Source organism: Monodelphis domestica, chromosome 2 (genome assembly GCF_027887165.1).
Source record: "Monodelphis domestica isolate mMonDom1 chromosome 2, mMonDom1.pri, whole genome shotgun sequence".
NCBI classification, from domain to species: Eukaryota; Metazoa; Chordata; class Mammalia; order Didelphimorphia; family Didelphidae; genus Monodelphis; species Monodelphis domestica.
Genome location: NC_077228.1, coordinates 171,816,911 through 171,836,014, shown reverse-complemented (window position 1 = coordinate 171,836,014; position 19,104 = coordinate 171,816,911). Strand labels below are relative to the sequence as shown.

Genomic DNA, 19,104 nt, shown 5'->3' with positions numbered 1-19,104 from the left:
GGATAACATGGCAACGGAGTAATTGTAAGAAGAGGATTAAAAATTACTTCAAAAGTAGAAATGCAGAAGAAAACATATGATTTGTCGCTTGTTATTTTGGGCATAGGATTTGGGATTTTGGTTTTATAAGATTATTCTCTTATAAAAATGAATAATATGGAAATGGGTTTTAAGAGATAATACCAGTATAACTTAATAGAATTGCTTGTCACCTCTGGGAGGGCAGAGGGAAGAAGGGAGGGAGTTAATCTGGATCATATAACTTTGGAAAACTTATGTGTAAATTTGTTATTGGAACGAAGTAAACATTTTTTAAATGACTCCAAAATTTAAGGTTATTTGGAAAAAAGGTGGTGAGTGTTGTTCCATCACTTCAGTCACCTGATTCTTTAGGATCCCATTTGGGGTTTTCTTGGCAAAGATGCTGGAGTGGTTGGCCATTTCCTTCCCCAGCTCATTTGACAGATGAAGAAACTGAGGCAAACAGGGTTAAGGGACTTGCCCAGGGTCACACAGCTGGGACGTGCCATAAAAAGCTATGAAAGGCAAATGGAGTGGGGAGGAGAATGACAATGAAATCAGTTTTTCTCACAGTCAAAAGCTTCCATCACCGGCTCGGACAAGAGATATTCTTTCATCAGTGTTCTCTAATAGGTTGGGATCTATGATGGGATTCCAAGTGTCTGTGTGCTGACTACAACTCCAGACGAATCAAAATAAAACATGGTCCCCACCCACTTCTTCAGAGAACCCAAAGTGCCAACGGAGACATTTTTCTGGACACACCTTGGTTTTATTTGGCTATACTTTGTATTTGGTTCTTATTTCTCCGTGGGAGGAAGGGAGAAGCAGAAAGGGAGAGAACTGGGATCTCAAAATGAAATAAAATTTAATTTTTTTAAAGTATCTTCAAGGATCCTCGTGCTTCATGTCACTAAAGCCCACAACAGATCTACACCTGGGAGCTTGACTCTGGGACACTTAAAGATTGAAGGACCCGCCAACCATTAACAAGGGCAACCCCACCACCTCACCCCATTCCCCAGCCCTAACCTGACCCTAAAGGAGAGGGTATCGTGCCAGCCTAGCAGTTACATGCGCCCTCCACTCTCTACAGTTTAGGAATATCAGTCCTCATCACCACAACCAACATCCCCGTCTACACCACAGGGTCTCAGGAGCTCTGGGGGGAGGCCCCAACGTCTCTGGCATCGCAGGAACCCCAAACCATCGCCTGGAGACCACAGATATTTCCCTGGTCTTCACAGCCAATGCACTTCATCCCGACGCTTTAAGAGGAATTCCCGTCTGTATCAGGGGGGCAGATCCAGAAGCGCCAGGTGGTCTGCCCAGACGCCCACATTCCGCCCTCGCCCCCTGCGCAGAGACACAAGAACAGCCCCCGGCCCCTGCGGTCCTCAGGGGGCTCAGTCGCCCCCAGCCCCCTCCTCGCAGCCGGAGGGCTGCAGCTTACTGTGGATAAAGTCCACCAACTTCCCCAGCTGCTGCTCCAGCTTCCGGTCTTCGCCGTGGTTCTCGATGACCCAGTCAAAGGCTTCAAAGTGGTCCAGGCCACATTCTGATTCAGCATCGTCCACCCCTGCAGAAAGAGGCACAAGGAAGTCGGGTCACTGGCTGCCTCTCCAGAGGAAGGTCCACCCAGAGGCAGGAGGGGCCTCAGGGGCCATTGAGATGGGGACAAGCTCTCCCACATTCCCAATAAGGGGTCATCGTAATGCCACCTAATGGACTAATAATCAGGGAGTGATAACGAATGTAAACAGGTTTAGTTCATTTGATTATTAAATCATTGATAATAATTCTCAATGTGTGGTTGGTAATTTACTTAAAATGTATTTAATCATTAAATTATCAATAATTCTCAACAAGCGACCAAATGAAAAATAATTGCTTACATTTCTACTTACAGACCAGCAATGATAGGGGCACTTCATTCCATTTTTGGCCTTCTCTATAATGGTCAGGACTGAAATTGTTAGAACTAAGCCAATCTGAAGGCAGCTAGATGGCTCAGGAGAGACAGAACGTCCTGGGTTTAAATATGGTCCCAGACACTTCTAAGCTGTGAGACCTTGGGCAAGTCACTTAACTCTAATTACCCAGCCCTTAATGTTCTTCTGCTTTGGAAACTGATATTTAGTATGGATTCTAAGATGGAAGATAAGGATGAGAGGGAAAAAACCAAACACTCTGGTAATGGCTAAGAAATAGAGTAGCTAGGTGGTTAGAGTATCTAGCCTAGAGTCAGGAAGACCTGAGTTCAAATGAGGACCCGAATTCTGCAAGTCACTTTACCCTCTTGGCCTCAGTTTTCTCATCCATCTATATAACCTCATATCAGTTTAATGAAATGAGATTTAATTTTTTTCAATGCAAGTTCACAGAACTCTATCCTTTATAAATAAGATTTATTTTATAAATTGGGGTGTTAGGACAACAAATCACATTTCCATTGCTCTTTAAAGCCTTCAAAGTGACTTCTTCAGTTAATCAAAAATATTTAACTTTGACCAAAATCTGTCAAATGAGCAGGAGAAGGACATAGCAAACCTCTCCAGCATCTTTGCCAAGAAAACTCCAAATGGGGTCACAAAGAGCCAGACACAACTGAACAACAACAAAGCAGAGTGGTGGATTAGTGGAATAAATGAGGTCCACAATACATAATAGTAAATGGCCATAGTAATCTAGTCCCCAAAATCTAAGCTTTTAGAATTATAATTCAACTTTGACAAAAATTATGGGAAAACTAGAAAGTAGTTTGGCAGAAATTAGGCACAGACCATCCTCTCACACCATATACCAAGATAAAGTCAAAATGGACTCATTTATTTCTTAGTCCAATTATTTAGACATAAAAGGTGATACCATAAGTAAATTAAGAGAGGACAGAAAAATGAACCTTTCTAATCTATGGAAAAAGGAGCAGTTTATGACTAAACAAGAGACAAAAAGGATTAAAGTAAGTAAAATAGACAATTTTTAATTACTTGAAATTAAGATGCTTTTTCACAAATAAAATTAATGCAGCCAAAATTAGAAGGAAAACAGAAAATCGGGGGGAAATTTTACAAGTTTCTCAGATAAAGATCTCATTTCTCAAACACATAGGGAACTGAGCCAGATTTATAAGCATCATTCACCAGTTAATACATGGTTGAAGGATAAGAACAGGCAGTTTTCAGAAGAACCAAAACTCTCAAGAGTAATATGAGAAAATGTTCTAGATCACTACTGATTAGAGAAATGCAAATGAAAACAACTCTGAGATGCTACCTCGCACCTGTCTGATTGGCTAACATGACAGAATAGGAAAAGGACAAATGCTAGAGTGGATGAAGAACAACAGGGACACTAATGCACTGTTGGTGGAGTTAAGAACTGGTTCAGCTATTCTAGAGAGCAATATGGAATTATGCTCAAATGGCTATAAAACAATACATCTCTTAGACCCAGCAATACCACTACTAGGTCTGTATCCCAAAGAGATCAAGGAAAAGGGAAAGGGTCCTATTTGCACAAAAATATTTATAGCAGATCTATGGCAGCAAAGAAATGGAAATTGAGAGAATACCCATCAAGTAGGGAATGTTTGAACAAGTTGGGGATTCCCTCTTAGAAAAATGTCTTTAAATGCATAAAATAAAACACAAAGCAAACCAATTAATTTGAAAGGAAGATTTGATTTCCCCCCATGCAAATTCACAGGTCCCCTGAAATCTATCCTATACAAGTAAAATCTATTTTATAAATTGGGTTTTAGGACAACAAATCACATTTATGTTGCTCTTTAAAGCCTTCAAAGCAACTTCCTCAGTTAATCAACTAAATTTAACTTTGACCCAAAACCCCCTCTGGCACAGATAAGACAACTAATCAAAACACATTCAACAGCTACTTTGGACAGATCACTTAGCCCAGGTTTAAGAACTCTCGATTTCAAGGCTGGGTAGAAATTTAACAGGAAAAATGGGAAAAGGAGAACATTCCAGCCTTAGAGAATGCCAAAAGCAGAAGCATGGAGGAGATTAAGGGGCACAAAATATGCTCAGAAGGCAGGGAAATGTGGACTTGACCAGAGAGTCCACATCTCCATTTTAGGCATTTTCTCTAGCTGTCTCCTGTACCTGGAATGCTCTGACTACTTTAGGTTTCCACTAAAATCCCACCTCCAACAGGAAGCCCTCCCCTAACTCTTCTTAATTCCAGTGCCCTCCTTTTGTTAATTATTCCTTATTTATCCTGATTGTCAACATGGAATCTAGAAGCCCCCAAACTTGTAGCCTATAAAGATTTAATAGCCCCCAGTTTACTTAGCTTAAAGGTTTGACCTTGTCACATGAGGGAAAGTCCTACTTCACCAGTCTCAGACTAACCAAAGACCTTAAGGTAGTTTGGGTGGGAATAGCTAAATCCATAGGAGAGTAAGTATCTCTTTTGTCCAACTGGTTTCTCCCCTTAGGCTAAACGTCCTTTACCAAAATGGCCTAGCCCTGGGCTGGGTCCTTCCCTTTTAAAGTGTCCATCAGCCCCTCACTGCTATTCCTGTCAGGAACTCCTCATTTTCCTTTATTACTATTGTAAAGTCAATCAACTGTCCCTTTCATCCTCAGCCCCCAAGTTTCACCTAGAAAGGTATTTAAGCTCCCCAACTTTAATGGCTCCTAGGAATTGTCCAGTCTATTGAGGTTGGCTTTCCCAGGAGTCGGTGTCCAGAGTGACCACAGTTCAATCCTGGGACTCTGGGTGCTCTGCGCTGGCATGTGGCGCACAGCTCTGTGTGACAGATAGAGGCCTACTATTACACTGAACCCCTTTCCTTAATTAAAAGAGTGGGTTTTCTGACTATTTATAGTTCTGTGTTTTTTCGAAGTCAACATGATTATAGCTTGCTTTGTATATTTTTGTTTGCATGTTGTCTCTTCTATTAGATTGCAAGTTTCTTAAGGGCAGGGAATGTCTTTTGCCTCTCTTTTTAGCTCCAGACCTTGGCACAAAGTCCAGCACATAGTAGGTGCTCAATAAATGCTTACTGAATTGAATTAGAGAATAGTTTGTCAAAAGAATTGATTGAAGGTCTTGAACAAAGAAGACCTAACTTTACTTTGGAGTAACTTTGCCCAGGTTAAATTCAGTCTTCTTTGCCTGGCAAGTAGAAAGAAGCAGGAAGACTTTTGGGCAAGGGAGTTTCATGATTAAATCTGAACATGAGAAAAAGGAGATCAGCAGTGAAATATGGATTGAAGAAGGGAATGAGCAGAATAGAGAAACAAGCAACAGCAACCTCCCCCAAAGAAAAGTTAAATACAAATAACCAGGAGGGTGCAGAATAACCTGGATCCAAGGCAGGAGCCAAGCACCTGAGGGGCAGACACTCCTCAAAGGGTGCTGGGGCATCATCCTACCCAAAGGCAGGGAAAGAGGAGACAGGAGAAGGCATGGTCTACCCCACCAGAGAGCACCCCCCTGGGATTACTGTCATTTCTTTTCAGGAGACATACTGGAAAATTCTTTTCAATTAATCAATCGAGCAACCATTTAGGAAGCCTCTACTGTGTGCAGGAACTGTGTCAAGATAGGGATACAAAAAGGAGCAAAAACAGTCCCTGCCCTCAAAGAACTTGCAGTCTAAAAAAGGGAAACAAAAAGAAAAATATATATATATTTGTTGTTGTTATTTATATCTTGTATACGGGAGAGATAAGAAAAAGTAGACAGAGGGAAGGCACTAGAATTAAGGGGAGTTTGGGAAGGCTTCTTGTAGAAGGTGGATTTTAGATGGGACTCCAAAGAAGCCAGGAGGCAGAGATGAAGAGGGAGGGAGAGCATTCCAGAGAAGGAGAACTGCTAGAGAAATTGCCCAGAGCCAAGAGAAGGCCGGTGCCTTCAAGGCAGCCCTGCAGGGAGAGGCAGAAGAAAACTGAATCTGGAGAGTAACAGTTGGAGTTCAGCTCTTGGTTCTTATATTTAGCAATGTGTGATCATGGGTGAGGAAGGCCTCCAGGGGCAGCCCTCTGAGCACAGGATGGGCACAGGCTGCTGTCTGCCTTATTGAAAGGACCTCCCAAATCGATAAAGTCACAAGTATTTGGGGAATGTGGGCAGGCTGCTTCCCCTTCCCAGGCCTCAGTTTCCTCATCTGTAAAATGAGGGTAATAATGCCTATACTACCCTAATGCATGGGGCTGTTGGGAGGAAAGCGGTCTGCAAAATTGAAAGAGCTGTGCCAATTTAGGCTGGAACGATAATGATGAGGTGATACTCATGCCATGCTAGGAGGCCAGGCCTCTGCCCTGTGAGGGAGATGATGTCTCTGGACTACTTTAGGTCTCCTGGCTAGGACTTCAAAGACATTTGGGGTGAAGCTCACCTGCTGTGAACACCCAGCCCCGCTGTCGCCGGCTTTCCTCCGATGCCACCACCCGGACCAGCTGGGTCACATCGCCAAAGGAGGCCTGGAACCAATGGATATCCGACTCCCGCCGAGTGTCGCTCACCAGCTGGTGCAAAACACACACATACACACAGTCAGGCACCCCCTGGCCCAGCATGTCCACTGAGAGGGGTGTGCTTTATGAGTTTGGGGTAAGGCAAAAGAACTGAGAGCCACAGTCCCTTCCTGCAGAAGGCAAATAACCTAGCCAGGGAGTCGAGCTCTAACCCATCTGCAGAAACCTCTATGCCTGCCATCCAAATTCTTTTTTTCTTTTTTAAGTAAAAAAATGAATAAAATTTTTAAAGCATTCACATTGTCAGGCAATCTCCCATCCAAGGACTGACAGGGCCCAAGTCTGCTTCACTTCCAAGACCAGAGGAGATCAGGAATGTTCAGGGGGTACGGCGGTAGACCGGCCATCCAAACTCTAACCTTAAATGTTCACATTCAAGTGAACTCCTCCAGGAGCAAACCTCCAATGGAGACAAAAAGCAAGCTACATGCAGGAGGGATAGGAAGAAATTGGCAGAAAGAAGGCACTAAAATTAAGAGGAATTCTAGAAGGCTTCCTGGAGAAAATGGGATCCTAGTTGGGACTTAAAAGAAGCCAAAGAGCTCAGCCGTCACAGCTTGGAGGGAGAACATTCTGGGCACGGGGTCATCCAGAGAAAATGCCCAGAGCCAAGAGATAGAGCGTCTTGAAGGCCCGTGCCACCTCCACTCTGAGTCTTCAGGGCAATCGTGCATGACCGGGCAGAAAAAGCCCTGGACCTGGAAACTGAAAACCCGAGTTCAGAGCTCCGGTCTCACGCTTGTTGATTCGGTGTATCTGTCTCTCTGTGACCCCATTGGGGGTTTTCTTGACAAAGATAATGGAGTGGTTTCCATTTCCCTCTCCAGCTCATTTTGTACAGATGAAGAAACTGAGGCAGAGTTAAATAACTTACCCAGGGTCACACTGCTAGCAAGTGTCTGAGGTTACAAGTGAACTTAGGCACTCTCTCTGCCTCGCCACCTAGCCACCCCTTACCAGCTGGGTGATCATAAGTGAGGGGGGCCCGCAAGGGTGGACCCTCTGCCCGTCCCCTGCCAGAAGCCGACCCTCCTTCTCAGAAGGTCACCGGAGACAGATCTACAAGGAACCTCCGAAATCTTCTAGCTCCAACAGTCTTACGGATGAGAAAACCGTGGCCTGGGGACGTTGGGGACTTGCCTAAGGTGGAGGGAGGTAGCCAGGGCCAGGCTCAAGCCCAGCTCTTCTACCCCCAAATCCAGGGCCTTTCCTACTACAGCAGGGATAGAAGATGAAAATGGGTGAGAAGTGAAATGAACCAAGTCATTAGTAACTACATAATGCCAAATTCCCTGTCCCCTGCAAGGCTGAAAGCTCTGTTGACAAGATATATTTCAAAGTCTAATTAGCTAAAAGCTCTTCCACCCGAGTCTCCCATACGAAGGCACTTCATTCATCAACACCAGTAGCCAGCAGGAGTGAACGCAATCCCAAAAGATGATGGTTATAAGCATTAACTAGCCACTCGGGGGCAACAGCAACTGTCTTGCCAGCCAACGATTCTGCTCCTCTCAAAGCCCCCCAACTCCGGAGAGGTCCAGAGAACTCCATTAGACATCAGGAGGAGGCTTTCAACTCAGCCCCTCTGCCGGCAGAGCGGGGGCCCCTGGTACACTCCCAAGCTGCCAACCTCTGGCCCTGGCCCGAGGGGCCTCCCAGACTCGTGCCACTAGCTCCAGGGCCCCCCGTGGGCCTTGCCTCACTCTGTGCCAGGCCGATCTCTTGGATGAGACAGACGCCTCCCCTGTGGAGGTAGGGTGGCCCTGAAGGAAGCCAGGAGGTAGAGGGGGGACAGTCAGAACAAAGTCAAGATTCCGTCATGGGCAAGGACAGCAAAGTCAGTGTAGATGGATCAGAGAATTCATGGACAGGAACCAAGTGTTAGAATGGAAAGGAAAGAAGAGGGGCAGCTATGGAGCACAGTGGAGCAGGCCTGGAGTCATGACGATCTGGGCTTAAATCCGGCCTTAGAACCTTCCTAGCTGTGTGACCCTGGCCTGACACTAAGACCGAAGGGAAAGAGAGAGGAAGGAGGGAGGGAGGGAGGGAGAGAGGGAGGGAGAGAGGGAGGGAGAGAGGGAGGAAGGGAGGAAGGGAGGGAGGGAGGAAGGGAGGGAGTGAGGGAGGAAGAGAGGGAGGAAGGGAGGAAGGGAGGGAGGGAGGAAGGGAGGGAGTGAGGAAGGGAGGGAGTGAGGGAGGAAGAGAGGGAGGAAGGGAGGAAGGGAGGGAGAGAGGGAGGGAGGGAGGGAGGAAGGGAGGAAGGGAGGGAGGGAGGAAAGGAGGGAGGGAGGGAGGGAGGGAGAGAAAGAGGGAGGGAGGAACAAAGGAAGGAAAAGAAGGAACGAAGGAACAAAGGAATAAAGGAACAAATGAAGGAAGAAAAGAGAGACAGGTTGTGAAAGGGATTAAATGCCAAATTGATCCTGGAGGTAAGAGGGAGCTGATGAAGTTTATTGAGTCATGGGGTTGGGAAAGGTGCCATGGTCAGACTGTACTTTAGGAAAATCATTTTGACAGCTGAGTTGAAGATGGATCGCAGTGGAAGAGGCTTGAGAAAAAGAGGCCAAACAGAAGGCTATCACCCAGGTATAAGGTGAGGCAGTCCTATACCAAAAGGGGAGCCGCATGAGTGGAGAGAAGAAGAAGAAGATAAAATTTTGTGCAAAGAAACAAGATCTGACAAGAGACAGCATTTGTGGGGTGAGTGCAAGTGGAGCATTAAGAACAAATGGGTTATTCACCCAGGTGACTTTAGGAGGATGGTGGTGCCTTCAATAATAATAGGAAAAGGGGCAGCTAGATAGCACAGTGGATAGAGAGCCAGGTCTGGAGTCAAGAGGTCCTGGCCTCAGATGCTTCCAACACTGTGTGACCCTGGGTAAATCACTTAACTTCAGTTGCCTAGTTCTAGCTGATCCTCTGCCTTGAAACTGATATTTGTGTTGATTCTAAGACAGATGGCAAGAATTTTTTTTAAAGTAATAGGAAAGTTGGGAAGAGAAGAGAGTTTGCAGGAAGGGGGTTCTATTTTAGACTTATTAAGCATGGGATATCCAGTTCAAGATGTCCAAAATGCAAATTGTGATGAAAGAATAGAGCTTGAGAGATCAGGACTAAACAAATAGATCTAGCAATCATCTATTGTTGTTGTTCAGTCATTTTTTCAGGTGACTCTTGGTGACCCCATTTGGGGTTTTCTTGGCACAGATATTAAAATGGTTTGCCATTTTCTTCTCCAACTCGCTTAACAGATAAGGAAATTGAGGCAAATAAAATGAAGTGACTTGCCCAGGGACACACAGTTAGAAAGTGTCTGTGGCTAGATTTGAGCACAGGTCTTTCTGACTCCAGGCCTGGTGCTCTACCCCCTGAGACCCTTAGCCCCCCCCCCCCCCCAGAAATCATTTACATACTGATAATTAAACTCATGGGAGCTGATGTGATGATCACCAAGTGAGACAGCATAGTGTGAAAAGAAGAACCAGGACAGAGCCTTGGGGGGCACCTAGAGTTAGTGAGCATGATATCAGAGGAAGATCCAGCCATTGAGGAGCACTAAGAGACAGCAGTGTCACTAAAAAACTAGAGAAGATTTTCCAGGAAACGAGCATGATCTATAGCGGCAAAGGCTTAGAGAATTTAAGAAGAATGAAGATTAAGAAAAGATCTTCAGATCATGGGTAACTTTGGAGAGGGCAGTTTCAGTGAATGAAGTCAGAAGCCAGACTGCAGAAGGTTTAGAGGACAAGAGAAAAGAAAGGAAGCAAAGGTCCATGGAGCTACATGGAACAAGCTTGCACCCTTTCTGGTCTCTCCAGGAGAAGTGCCCTCAATTCTTTCCACTAATCCTATTAAGGCATAGTCTTCAGTTCCTGCCCCATCCTTCTCCTTGGGTCATTCTTCAGCATCATTCCTGAAATCTGTGCAAAGCTGATCTGAACAGGGAAAGGGGTACAGGATGTACATGCTTTACCCTGCACTGGACTGGAAGCTCCATGATGGCAATCTCCTAGCACTTAACACAATGCTCTGCACCAAAGAGTTATTTAATAAATGGTTTTTGATTGGTTGACTTGTCTGTGTCAGAGAGAATTCTGTTTGAAATTAAATCTTTTGAAAATTTGAGGAAATTTCTTTGTAGGTTTTAAAAAGCTATATAAAAGTCTTTTTTTTAACCTTTATGTCTTAGTAACAACTTTATGACAGAAGGGCAAGGGCTAACCAGTCAGGATTAAGGGAATTGCCCAGGGTTACACAGTCAGAAATGATCTGAACCCAGGTACTCCTGACTCCAGGCCTGGCTCTCCAAGCTGCCCAGAACCAATTTTTTTTAAGGGATAGCAGAAAGAGACCCTGATTCTGGAATCAAAGGACACAGGTTCGAATTTTTCCCAAGAACCATTCCTAACTTTGTCCCTGGACCACATTCTTTTCCTAATGTCCCTGCTCATCTGGAAGAAAAGCAATAGTGGATAAAGCACAAGTCTTGGGTTCAAGTCCACTTCAGATACTAACTCTGTGACCCTGGGAGTATTTATGGGCAACGGAGACCTGCAAGGGGTTTTGTAAATAGGGAAGCTCATGTAGACTCAGTTCATCCTCATCGGTGTCTCATGCCCCTCAGCACAAGGCTGGGGAAGGACACAGCAGGCATGCAGGAAACCCCTCCAGAGCATTAAGTGTGATCCCCTCAAGTCCTGGCACTGTCAGGTACAAGATCAGGAAAGGGGACAGGATCCAGAGGAAGAAGGAGATGCAGCCTCTGCCCTGGGAGAGCCCTGCGACTTTCCACCACATTCCTGACTCCAGGGTTGGGGGTGGGGGGGAGGCAGGGCTGGGTTTCAGGCCCCAGAGGCTCTTCTGTAAATTGCTCTTACCCAGACAGGCTGGGGGACCCCCTCCACAATCTTCCTGCAGAAGAAGCCTGGGTCTGCCTCCCTCTTCTCCTCTCCCCAGCGGATCATGTCCTGCCGGAAGGCCTCTTTGTAGCTGCTGGCATCAAGGAGCCTCTGGAAGTCCAGCCCGTGCTCCTGCCCAAAACACATCCAAAAGCATCCAGTGTCTGACCCCTGAAGAAGCCACTCAACTTTCTGGGGATCAGCTCGAATGAGGGGTGATCATTCCTGTCCTTTCCCACCTCCATTTCCATGGGTCTGGGGAATCCATCGTGGGCATCAAGCACCTGATCTAGCCTCTCCAGTTATTCTGGAAATGGTTCCGTACCTTCTACCCAAGGCCAGACCTCAACCAAAGACGAAAATGGGAAGTTTACTTTGAAGGCCTTCCCTTATCCGGAAGCCCTCTAGCTCACTCCTGAGGGGCTGCTCTTCTCCAAGGAGTCTTACATTTTCACATAAGGTGCCTGAAGATGGGAAGCCTTCAAATAGCAAATCCAGAGCTAAAAGGGATCTCAGTCCAAAGTAGCAAGATGACTAGGGAGCAGCTGGTGGCTCAGTGAATTGAGAGCCAGACCCAGAGATGGGAAGTCCTGGGTTCAAATCTGACCTCAGACATTTCTAAGCTGTGTCATCCCTAAGCAAGTCACTTAATAATCCCCATTGTCTAGCCTTTATTGTTCTTCTGCCTTGGAATCAATTCATAGTATTAATTCTAAGACAGAAGGTAAAGGTTTAAAAAAAGAAAACATAAAGTAGTCCAATGAACCTATTTTTCAGGTCAGGACACTGGGATTTGAACATTTTAAATGCCTTGGGGTCAGGATAATGAATCCAGAGCTGGAAAGCATCTTCCATTCAACTTCTCCATTTTATAGATAAGGAATCTAAACCACAGATGTTAAAACCTGCCAATCACCCACATCCTAACCAACTGAGGCAAAATTTGAGCCCAGGTCTTTAGCCTCCAAAGTTGGTGCCCATTCTACCACATTATACTTTCCCAGGGAACATACAGATGAGCAGTACCAAAAGATGAGCTTGAGAATTCATGGGAATGGGCAACTAGGTAGCATAGCGAATAGAGCACCAGGCCTAGAAATGGGAGGTCCTGGGTTCAAATCTGGCTTCAGATACTTCCTAGCTCTGTGACCCTGGGAAAGTCTCTTAATCCCAATTGTTTAGCCTTTACTGCTCCTTCTGCTTTGGAATCAACACTTACTATCAATTCTGAGACAGAAAACAAGGGTTTAATTTTTTTTTAAAGAACTGAGCTATGTGACCCTGGGCAAGTCACTTGATCCCCACTGCCTAGCCTTCTGCCTTGGAACCAATACACAGTATTGATTCTAAAATGGAAGGTAAGGATTAAAAAAAAAAAGAACTGAGACTAAGACAGTAAGGCAGAAAGAGAGAGAGGGAAGGAAGGAGGGAGGGAGGGAGGAAGCCCAGGGGAGCAGCAGAGACAGTTGCATCATTACATACCTTGGCATACTGTTCCTTGAGGGGTCCAGAGAGTCGAAGCACAGCACACACGTCCGTCCCCAGCCTGTGGGAGGGAAGACACTCAGACCCGTCTCTCCCGGGCCAGTGTTCTGAGGTACAGCTTTCAAGCCAACACGTATAGGATCAGGACAACCCAGCACCTACCACTCCCCTCTGGCAGGGCTGAGTTACCCTGGCAAGAGTGAGCCTTACTAGCCTGAGGGATTCTTTTTCCAGGGACTCTCATCTAAAGAGGCGGCTCCTGCCTGAAAGGGATGACCTATATGGACCGGTTCACTGGATAGGGAGGGAGGGATAGGCACTGATTTAAGTCCTGGGGCCGGGCCTCATGGCCACATGCCTGGACTAAGGCAGTAGCCGGCTTCAAATCTTTCCCCATTCAAATTCATCCTCCATTCAGCAGATTTCCCCAAAGTTCGTGTCCTCCCACATCTTCCTGTGGCTTCCTATCACCTCCAGGAGCAAATAGGGAATCCTCCTTTTGGTGACCAAAGCCCTTCATGACCTGTCTGTCCCCTCAGCCTCCCACCTCCCACATTTTTAGCATTCTGGACTATTCCATGAACAAGGCACTCGGTTTATTCCAGCTTCTTCTCGGGCTGTCTCCCATGCCTGGCACACTCTTCTTCCTCACTTCAGTCTCTTGACTTCTCCCTTCAAGTTCCAACTAAAATCCTACCTGGTGGGGAAGCAAGTTGATTCCGTGGAATGAAAGCCAGGCCTGGAGACAGGAGACAGGCCTGGATTCAAGTCTGGCCTCAGACACTTCCTAGCTGGGTGACCCTGGGCAAGTCACTTAACCCCCATTGCCTAGCCCTTGTCACTCTTCTGCCTTGCAGCCAATACACAGTATTGATTCTAAGATAGAAGGTAAGGGTTTCGAAAAATAAAATAAAATCCCTCCTTGTGTAGGAATCCTCTCCCAAGTCTTCTGTTTAATAAGTGTTTAGTGCTGACTGACTGAGTAATTTACTTTTCTTTCCATTTCCACCTCTAAAAAATAAGAGGGCTAGATTAGATGACTTAAGTCCCTTTAAACTGGGGCGTTCTCTGAAACTTCTCAAGATCCCTTCCAGCCTGAAAAGGCTGTGACTTTTTTTTTTTAAACTTCCATTTTGGAATCAATACAATGTACTGGTTCCAAGTCATGGCTAGGCAATAGGGGAAGTGACTTGCCCACGGTCACACAGCTAGGAAGTGTCTGCGTTCAAATTTGAACTCAGAATCTCTGGGTCTGGCTCTCAATCCACTGAGTTACCCAGCTGCCCCAAAATCTGTGACTTTTAAAACTTATATTTAAATCAAAACAAGATCTCAGATCTGCTTATATAGAAGACATAAGAAGAAAAGCCTAAAAGAGAAGAGTGGGAATCCTAGAATCCCAGAGTTGGAAGAGCCAGCAGAAGTGGTCCTACTCCAACCCCTACCCAAAGCATGAATCCTTCCTTTCAATTTCTCCAACAGAAAATCAAGAAACACTTTTTAAAAAATGTCTATCCCACTCTAATTGGGGATGTAGACTCTAAATGATCACTCTACTGCAAATATTAATAATATAGAAATACATCTTGATGGATGATGCATGTGAAACCCAGTGGAATTGCTCGTTGGCTACGGGGTGGGGAAAGGAGGAGGGGAGGGAAAGAACATGAATCATGGAACCATGGAAAAATATTCTTAATTAATTAAATAAATAAAATAAAAAAATTATCTCTATCTCATGCACGAGTGACCTATGATACTGTGGATACAGAAATCGGTCAAAGGAGTTGGGAAGCCCCAGCAAGTCCTGACTCTGAATCATATCCACTGTGCATCCAAGGGCAAGTCCCTCAATGTCTCGATGCCCCAAGAAACTCACTAAGATTTCAGGTTACGGAAAGTTCCAGATAGGCCTGGGAGGAAGAAGTTTCCGCACCAGGAGGTGCCACAGGGTAGATGATAATCACAGATCCTGCTCTAAGTTATATTTATGTAGTTGTATATCAAATATATATGTGTTTACACTTACACACACACACACACATCTTGGCATTCTGGGTGGACAAGCCAATTTAATTCATGGAGCATTTATTACTTCACTAAAGGCCGCTAGGTGGCACAGTGGATAGAGTGCCAGGCCTGGAGTCAGGAAGATTCATCTTCCTGAGTTCAAATTTGATTCTGGACACTTACTAGCTGGATGGCCCTGGGAAAATAATTTAATCTTGTTTGCCTCAGTTTCCGCCTCTATAAAATGAGTGGGAGAAGGAAATGACAAACCAAGAAAACCCCAAATAGGGTCTCAAAGAGTCAGATATGAGTGGGGGGAAAAATAGGCACAAAAAAATCAAAAGACAGGAGCAGCTAGTAGCACAATGGATAGAGTACCAAGCCTGGATCCAAATCTGGCCTCAGACACATCGGAGCTGTGTGACCCTGGGCAAGTCACTTAACTCCCATTACCTTACAGCTCTTCTGTCTTGGAATTGATACTAATACAGAAGGTAAGGTGGGTTTTTTTGTTGTTTTTATTTTTTAAGAGAGATTAAAAAAAAAGACAAAAAGCAAACAGGTCTGTGACCTACAAGAAGTGTCCTTATGGAGCTTAGTCACTTTTTGGCTGAGGTTACTGACTGAAGGAAAGTTGGGAGTGCTATGAGAGGGACTGAGCATTGAGATCAGAGTGGTACCCTTGACTCCCCCAATGCCCAAATCTCTTCAATATTACATAGCCAGCCTAAGGCAGTCCCACTAACCCTCTCTTTCAGCAAGCCACCTTCTTCTCCCTCGGTTACTATTCTCCGCTCCCATACCCTTCTTAAAAGTTAAGGGGTGGGGGGCAATTAGGTGGTTCAGTGGATTGGGAGACAAGCCAAGAGATCCTGGCTTCAAATCTGGCCTCAGACACTTCCCAGCTAGGTGACCCTGGGCAAGTCACTTAACCCCCATTGCCTAGACCTTACTACTCTTCTGCCTTGTAACTAATACACAGTATTGATTCTAAGATGGAAGGTAAGGGGTTTTTTAAATTAATTTTTAAAAATTAATCAAGATGTTTAAAATAATGGCATTTATTTACCATTTTAAGTTTCAAAGCACCTTACATATTTTATCATATTTGATGCTCACATCAACCTATTAAGCAGGTACTGTTATCTTCATTTTACAGATCAGGAAATTGAGGACAAGAGAAGTTAAGTGACTTGTCTAAGGTCATACAGATACTAAATGTCTAAGGAAGGATTTGTACACAGCTCTTCCAGCTCTAGCACTTTATCCACTTTCATCATCCAGCAGGCTCCAAAAAAAAGGGAAAAAACCAGGGGCTAGTACTGTGTAGAGCTGAGATGTCAAACTTGAAGCCCAATACTACCAAATCTTGTCCAGACTAGATTGAAATGTAACTGGGAAATACTTAACAAAATAAAAATACAACTAAAGTCTAAATAATTACATATTAAATTACATATTTTTATATTACATTATTTACATTACATAAAAATTACATATTAAAATTAAATAAATATGCTCCAAACTGGTTTATATTCAATGAAGTATCAGTCTCCCAATAGATTGTAACTAGTTACAAAATAAGTTTAGTCCTGTTTTTGTAAAATGCCCTTTTGTAAGTGTCCCCCATCCCTACCCCACACCACTTTCTTTCGAATTTGACACCCCTGGTGTAGAGTAATGAGCTTGGCTGAATTTGGAGTCAGAAGACCTAGGTTCTAATCCCAGCTCTGCTGATTCAATCCCCTGTGATTCTAGACAAGTTACTCCATTTATAGGAGCCTCAGTTTCTTCATCAGTTACCATAAAGAAGACAGATGAGACTCTTCCAGTTCTAACTACTATCATTCTAAAGAATCTAAATCCCTTCCATGTTTCTGAATAGAGCCACTTAGAACTCTCACTCCTTTGGGACCCACAGCCTGGTTTCATTCATTCACTCATTTGATTAACAAAGATTCCCAAGACTGGTTCCAGTTGACAATAATAATGCACACTGCCCACGGTTGTAAAGAGGTGGTGGACTACATGTGCAGAAATCTGCATACAGCCCCATGCAAAGGCAGCATTGGTTTGTTTTCCCTTCACTGTCTTTCTTTTGAGGGAGGTTTCTCTGCTGGGCAGGTAGAGTGGTGGAGGGCATTGGGAACTGAAAGTGACGGGGTGTGAGGGGGAAAAGAACCTATCTCTACAAAATAATTTCTTAAAAAGCACAAGCATTGATTAAAAGAGCCTACTATATATACCAGGCAGAAAAGGCTAGGGATCCAGAGACAAACAAAACAAAACAAAACAATTATTTCTGCACTTAAAAAACGTATGGGGGCAGCTGGATAGCTCAGTGGATTGAGAGTCAGGCCTAGAGATGGGAGGTCCTAGGTTCAAATGTGGCCTCAGACACTTCCCAGCTGGGTGACCCTGGGCAAGTCACTTGACCCCCAATGCCTAGCCTTTACCGCTATTCTGCCTTAGAACCAAAACACAGTATTGATTCTAAGGGAAGGGGAGGGTTTAAAAATATATATTTTTTTAAATGTATGATCTAAGAGAGAAGGCCGGTGCCAAACAATACATTTATTGATGTGGCAACGACCCCCGAACCCTGCTTCCATGGATCCAACAACAGGAACCAAACACCCGGCCCCCTTCTCGTGCGGACCCCTCACCTGTCCTAAATCTGACACTTCTTCCACCCTCCCCGACTGACTACCTGCTCCGCAACTCATCCGTCACGAAGTCCTTCCCGGACTTCCTCTTGCCGCTGAACAAGAGCACGAGCCGCGGGGAATCGACTCTCGGAGCCATGAAACTCCCAATCCCCAGTCAGCCCCGGTCCAGGTAAGCAATCTGAGCCCACTTAGGCTAAGGTTCCGAACGCGTGGGGCAAAAGGGACTCAACCAATCGGCGGAGAGGGAGGAGGGATTTCCTCCTCTTCGCTTCTGGAACTAACTAGAATCCCAGGCTCCCGAATGTATATAAGTATTAAACAGATGAAGAGAAATTAGTTCTCACGGAGAGGAAAAGCATCATTCTCGAAGAAAGCCTTCTCCCGGATGTCTTCCCCCCTATCCTTTCTCCCTTGGACCAACCCAACCTCGCCCTGGAACGCTCCACTTCTCCGACTCCGCCTCCTTCGTCGGAAGATGGGCAGAATGGACATTCTCATTTGAACCGAAGGGAAGTTAAGTAAAAACTTCCCGAAGGGAATTTTAATTTGCCCACATAAAACTCTACTTATTCAAAAATATTGAATTATTAGATGTATGTTGAGGATACTTTTTTGAAACTATGTTATATTTTGTATAGTTATACGAATATACTGACACAATTTTAAGTTCACCCATATTACAATGGTTCCTTCCATGGAGAGGCGGGTGTAGGGAGGCGTGTGTTTGGGGAGGGATTTTTGTCTCTCCCTAGCCATTGGATGATTAACAGACTTCCCAAAATTAAAAGCCCTTAGGAACCACAACTCGACTAAATAGCTCCGCTTTGAAAATCACTTTTTCCTCAACTTTCTGATCTTTGCGTGAGAATGCCAGTCTTGTTGTTCCCCTAGTATAGAGGAGGTAACTGGGGTTAAGAGACTTGCTCAAGGTCACACTTCTAGCAAATGAAATAACCAAAGACCCCCCCCCCTTTTTTTTTTAACTTTCAAAAACTGGATCTGTTTCATGTATAGAAATCTACTAAACTGCGGTGAAAGAGTGGGGCGGGACTGGGGCCAGGAAGGATTCAGGGAACGCAATTCCACAGAGGCCGTTTATTCACAACGCAATTGAAATGGAATAGAAATAATATGCCAGGGCCATGTGTGGTCGTACCTGAGGTGATCTGTCCTCACTGGTGTCTCAAATTGCTCGAACCAACTAAAGACGCTACTCTGTGGCGGTGTCGTTTTAGCCTTTATCCATACAGACCACCTCCAGGAGGCAGACAAGATCTAACTCTCCCAGCTCGGGAGCCTTTCTTGGTTCCAGCCTGGTCACCATCTCCTATCTTCATTTACCTGGGAGTTCTCTCTAGCAGAGTGAGAGATACCTTTCTTCCTCCCCTGCTATAACTGAATGAAGGTACTGGAATGGTTCACTAGGGACACAGAAAATCCTGGATCCAGCTTTTCACTTACCTGTACTGACATCTGTACTGCCTCCCAGTCTCATCCCAGAGAGCTATCCTG

General features: G+C 45.0%; 1 protein-coding gene across 2 annotated transcripts; it reads right to left on the bottom strand.

Annotated features, from left to right (window-relative positions):
• Window positions 1-771: 771 nt before the first annotated feature.
• On the bottom strand, window positions 772-18,046 carry PMVK (phosphomevalonate kinase). 2 transcript variants are annotated; one of them, XM_056816327.1, is made up of 5 exons: window positions 17,937-18,046; window positions 12,911-12,974; window positions 11,408-11,560; window positions 6,392-6,521; window positions 772-1,600 (listed from the first exon to the last, which is right to left on the bottom strand). In XM_056816327.1, the coding sequence occupies exons 3-5, from the start codon at window positions 11,492-11,494 to the stop codon at window positions 1,428-1,430; spliced, it is 390 nt and encodes a 129-aa protein (XP_056672305.1). In that variant the 5' UTR covers window positions 11,495-11,560; window positions 12,911-12,974; window positions 17,937-18,046; the 3' UTR covers window positions 772-1,427. The 2 variants fall into 2 exon arrangements, with proteins under 2 accessions (XP_056672305.1, XP_001373420.1); XM_001373383.3 differs by having other exon boundaries at window positions 17,634-18,039.
• Window positions 18,047-19,104: the final 1,058 nt, after the last annotated feature.

Excerpts from the sequence above, each read along its gene's own strand:
- PMVK (XM_001373383.3), bottom strand. The coding sequence starts at position 17,728 with ATGGCTCCGAGAGTCGATTCCCCGCGGCTCGTGCTCTTGTTCAGCGGC. Across the intron at positions 12,975-17,633 it reads ACGGATGAGTTGCGGAGCAG|GCTGGGGACGGACGTGTGTG; the intron begins GTAGTCAGTCGG and ends TCCCTCCCACAG. Across the intron at positions 6,522-11,407 it reads GGGTCCCCCAGCCTGTCTGG|CTGGTGAGCGACACTCGGCG; the intron begins GTAAGAGCAATT and ends GTTTTGCACCAG.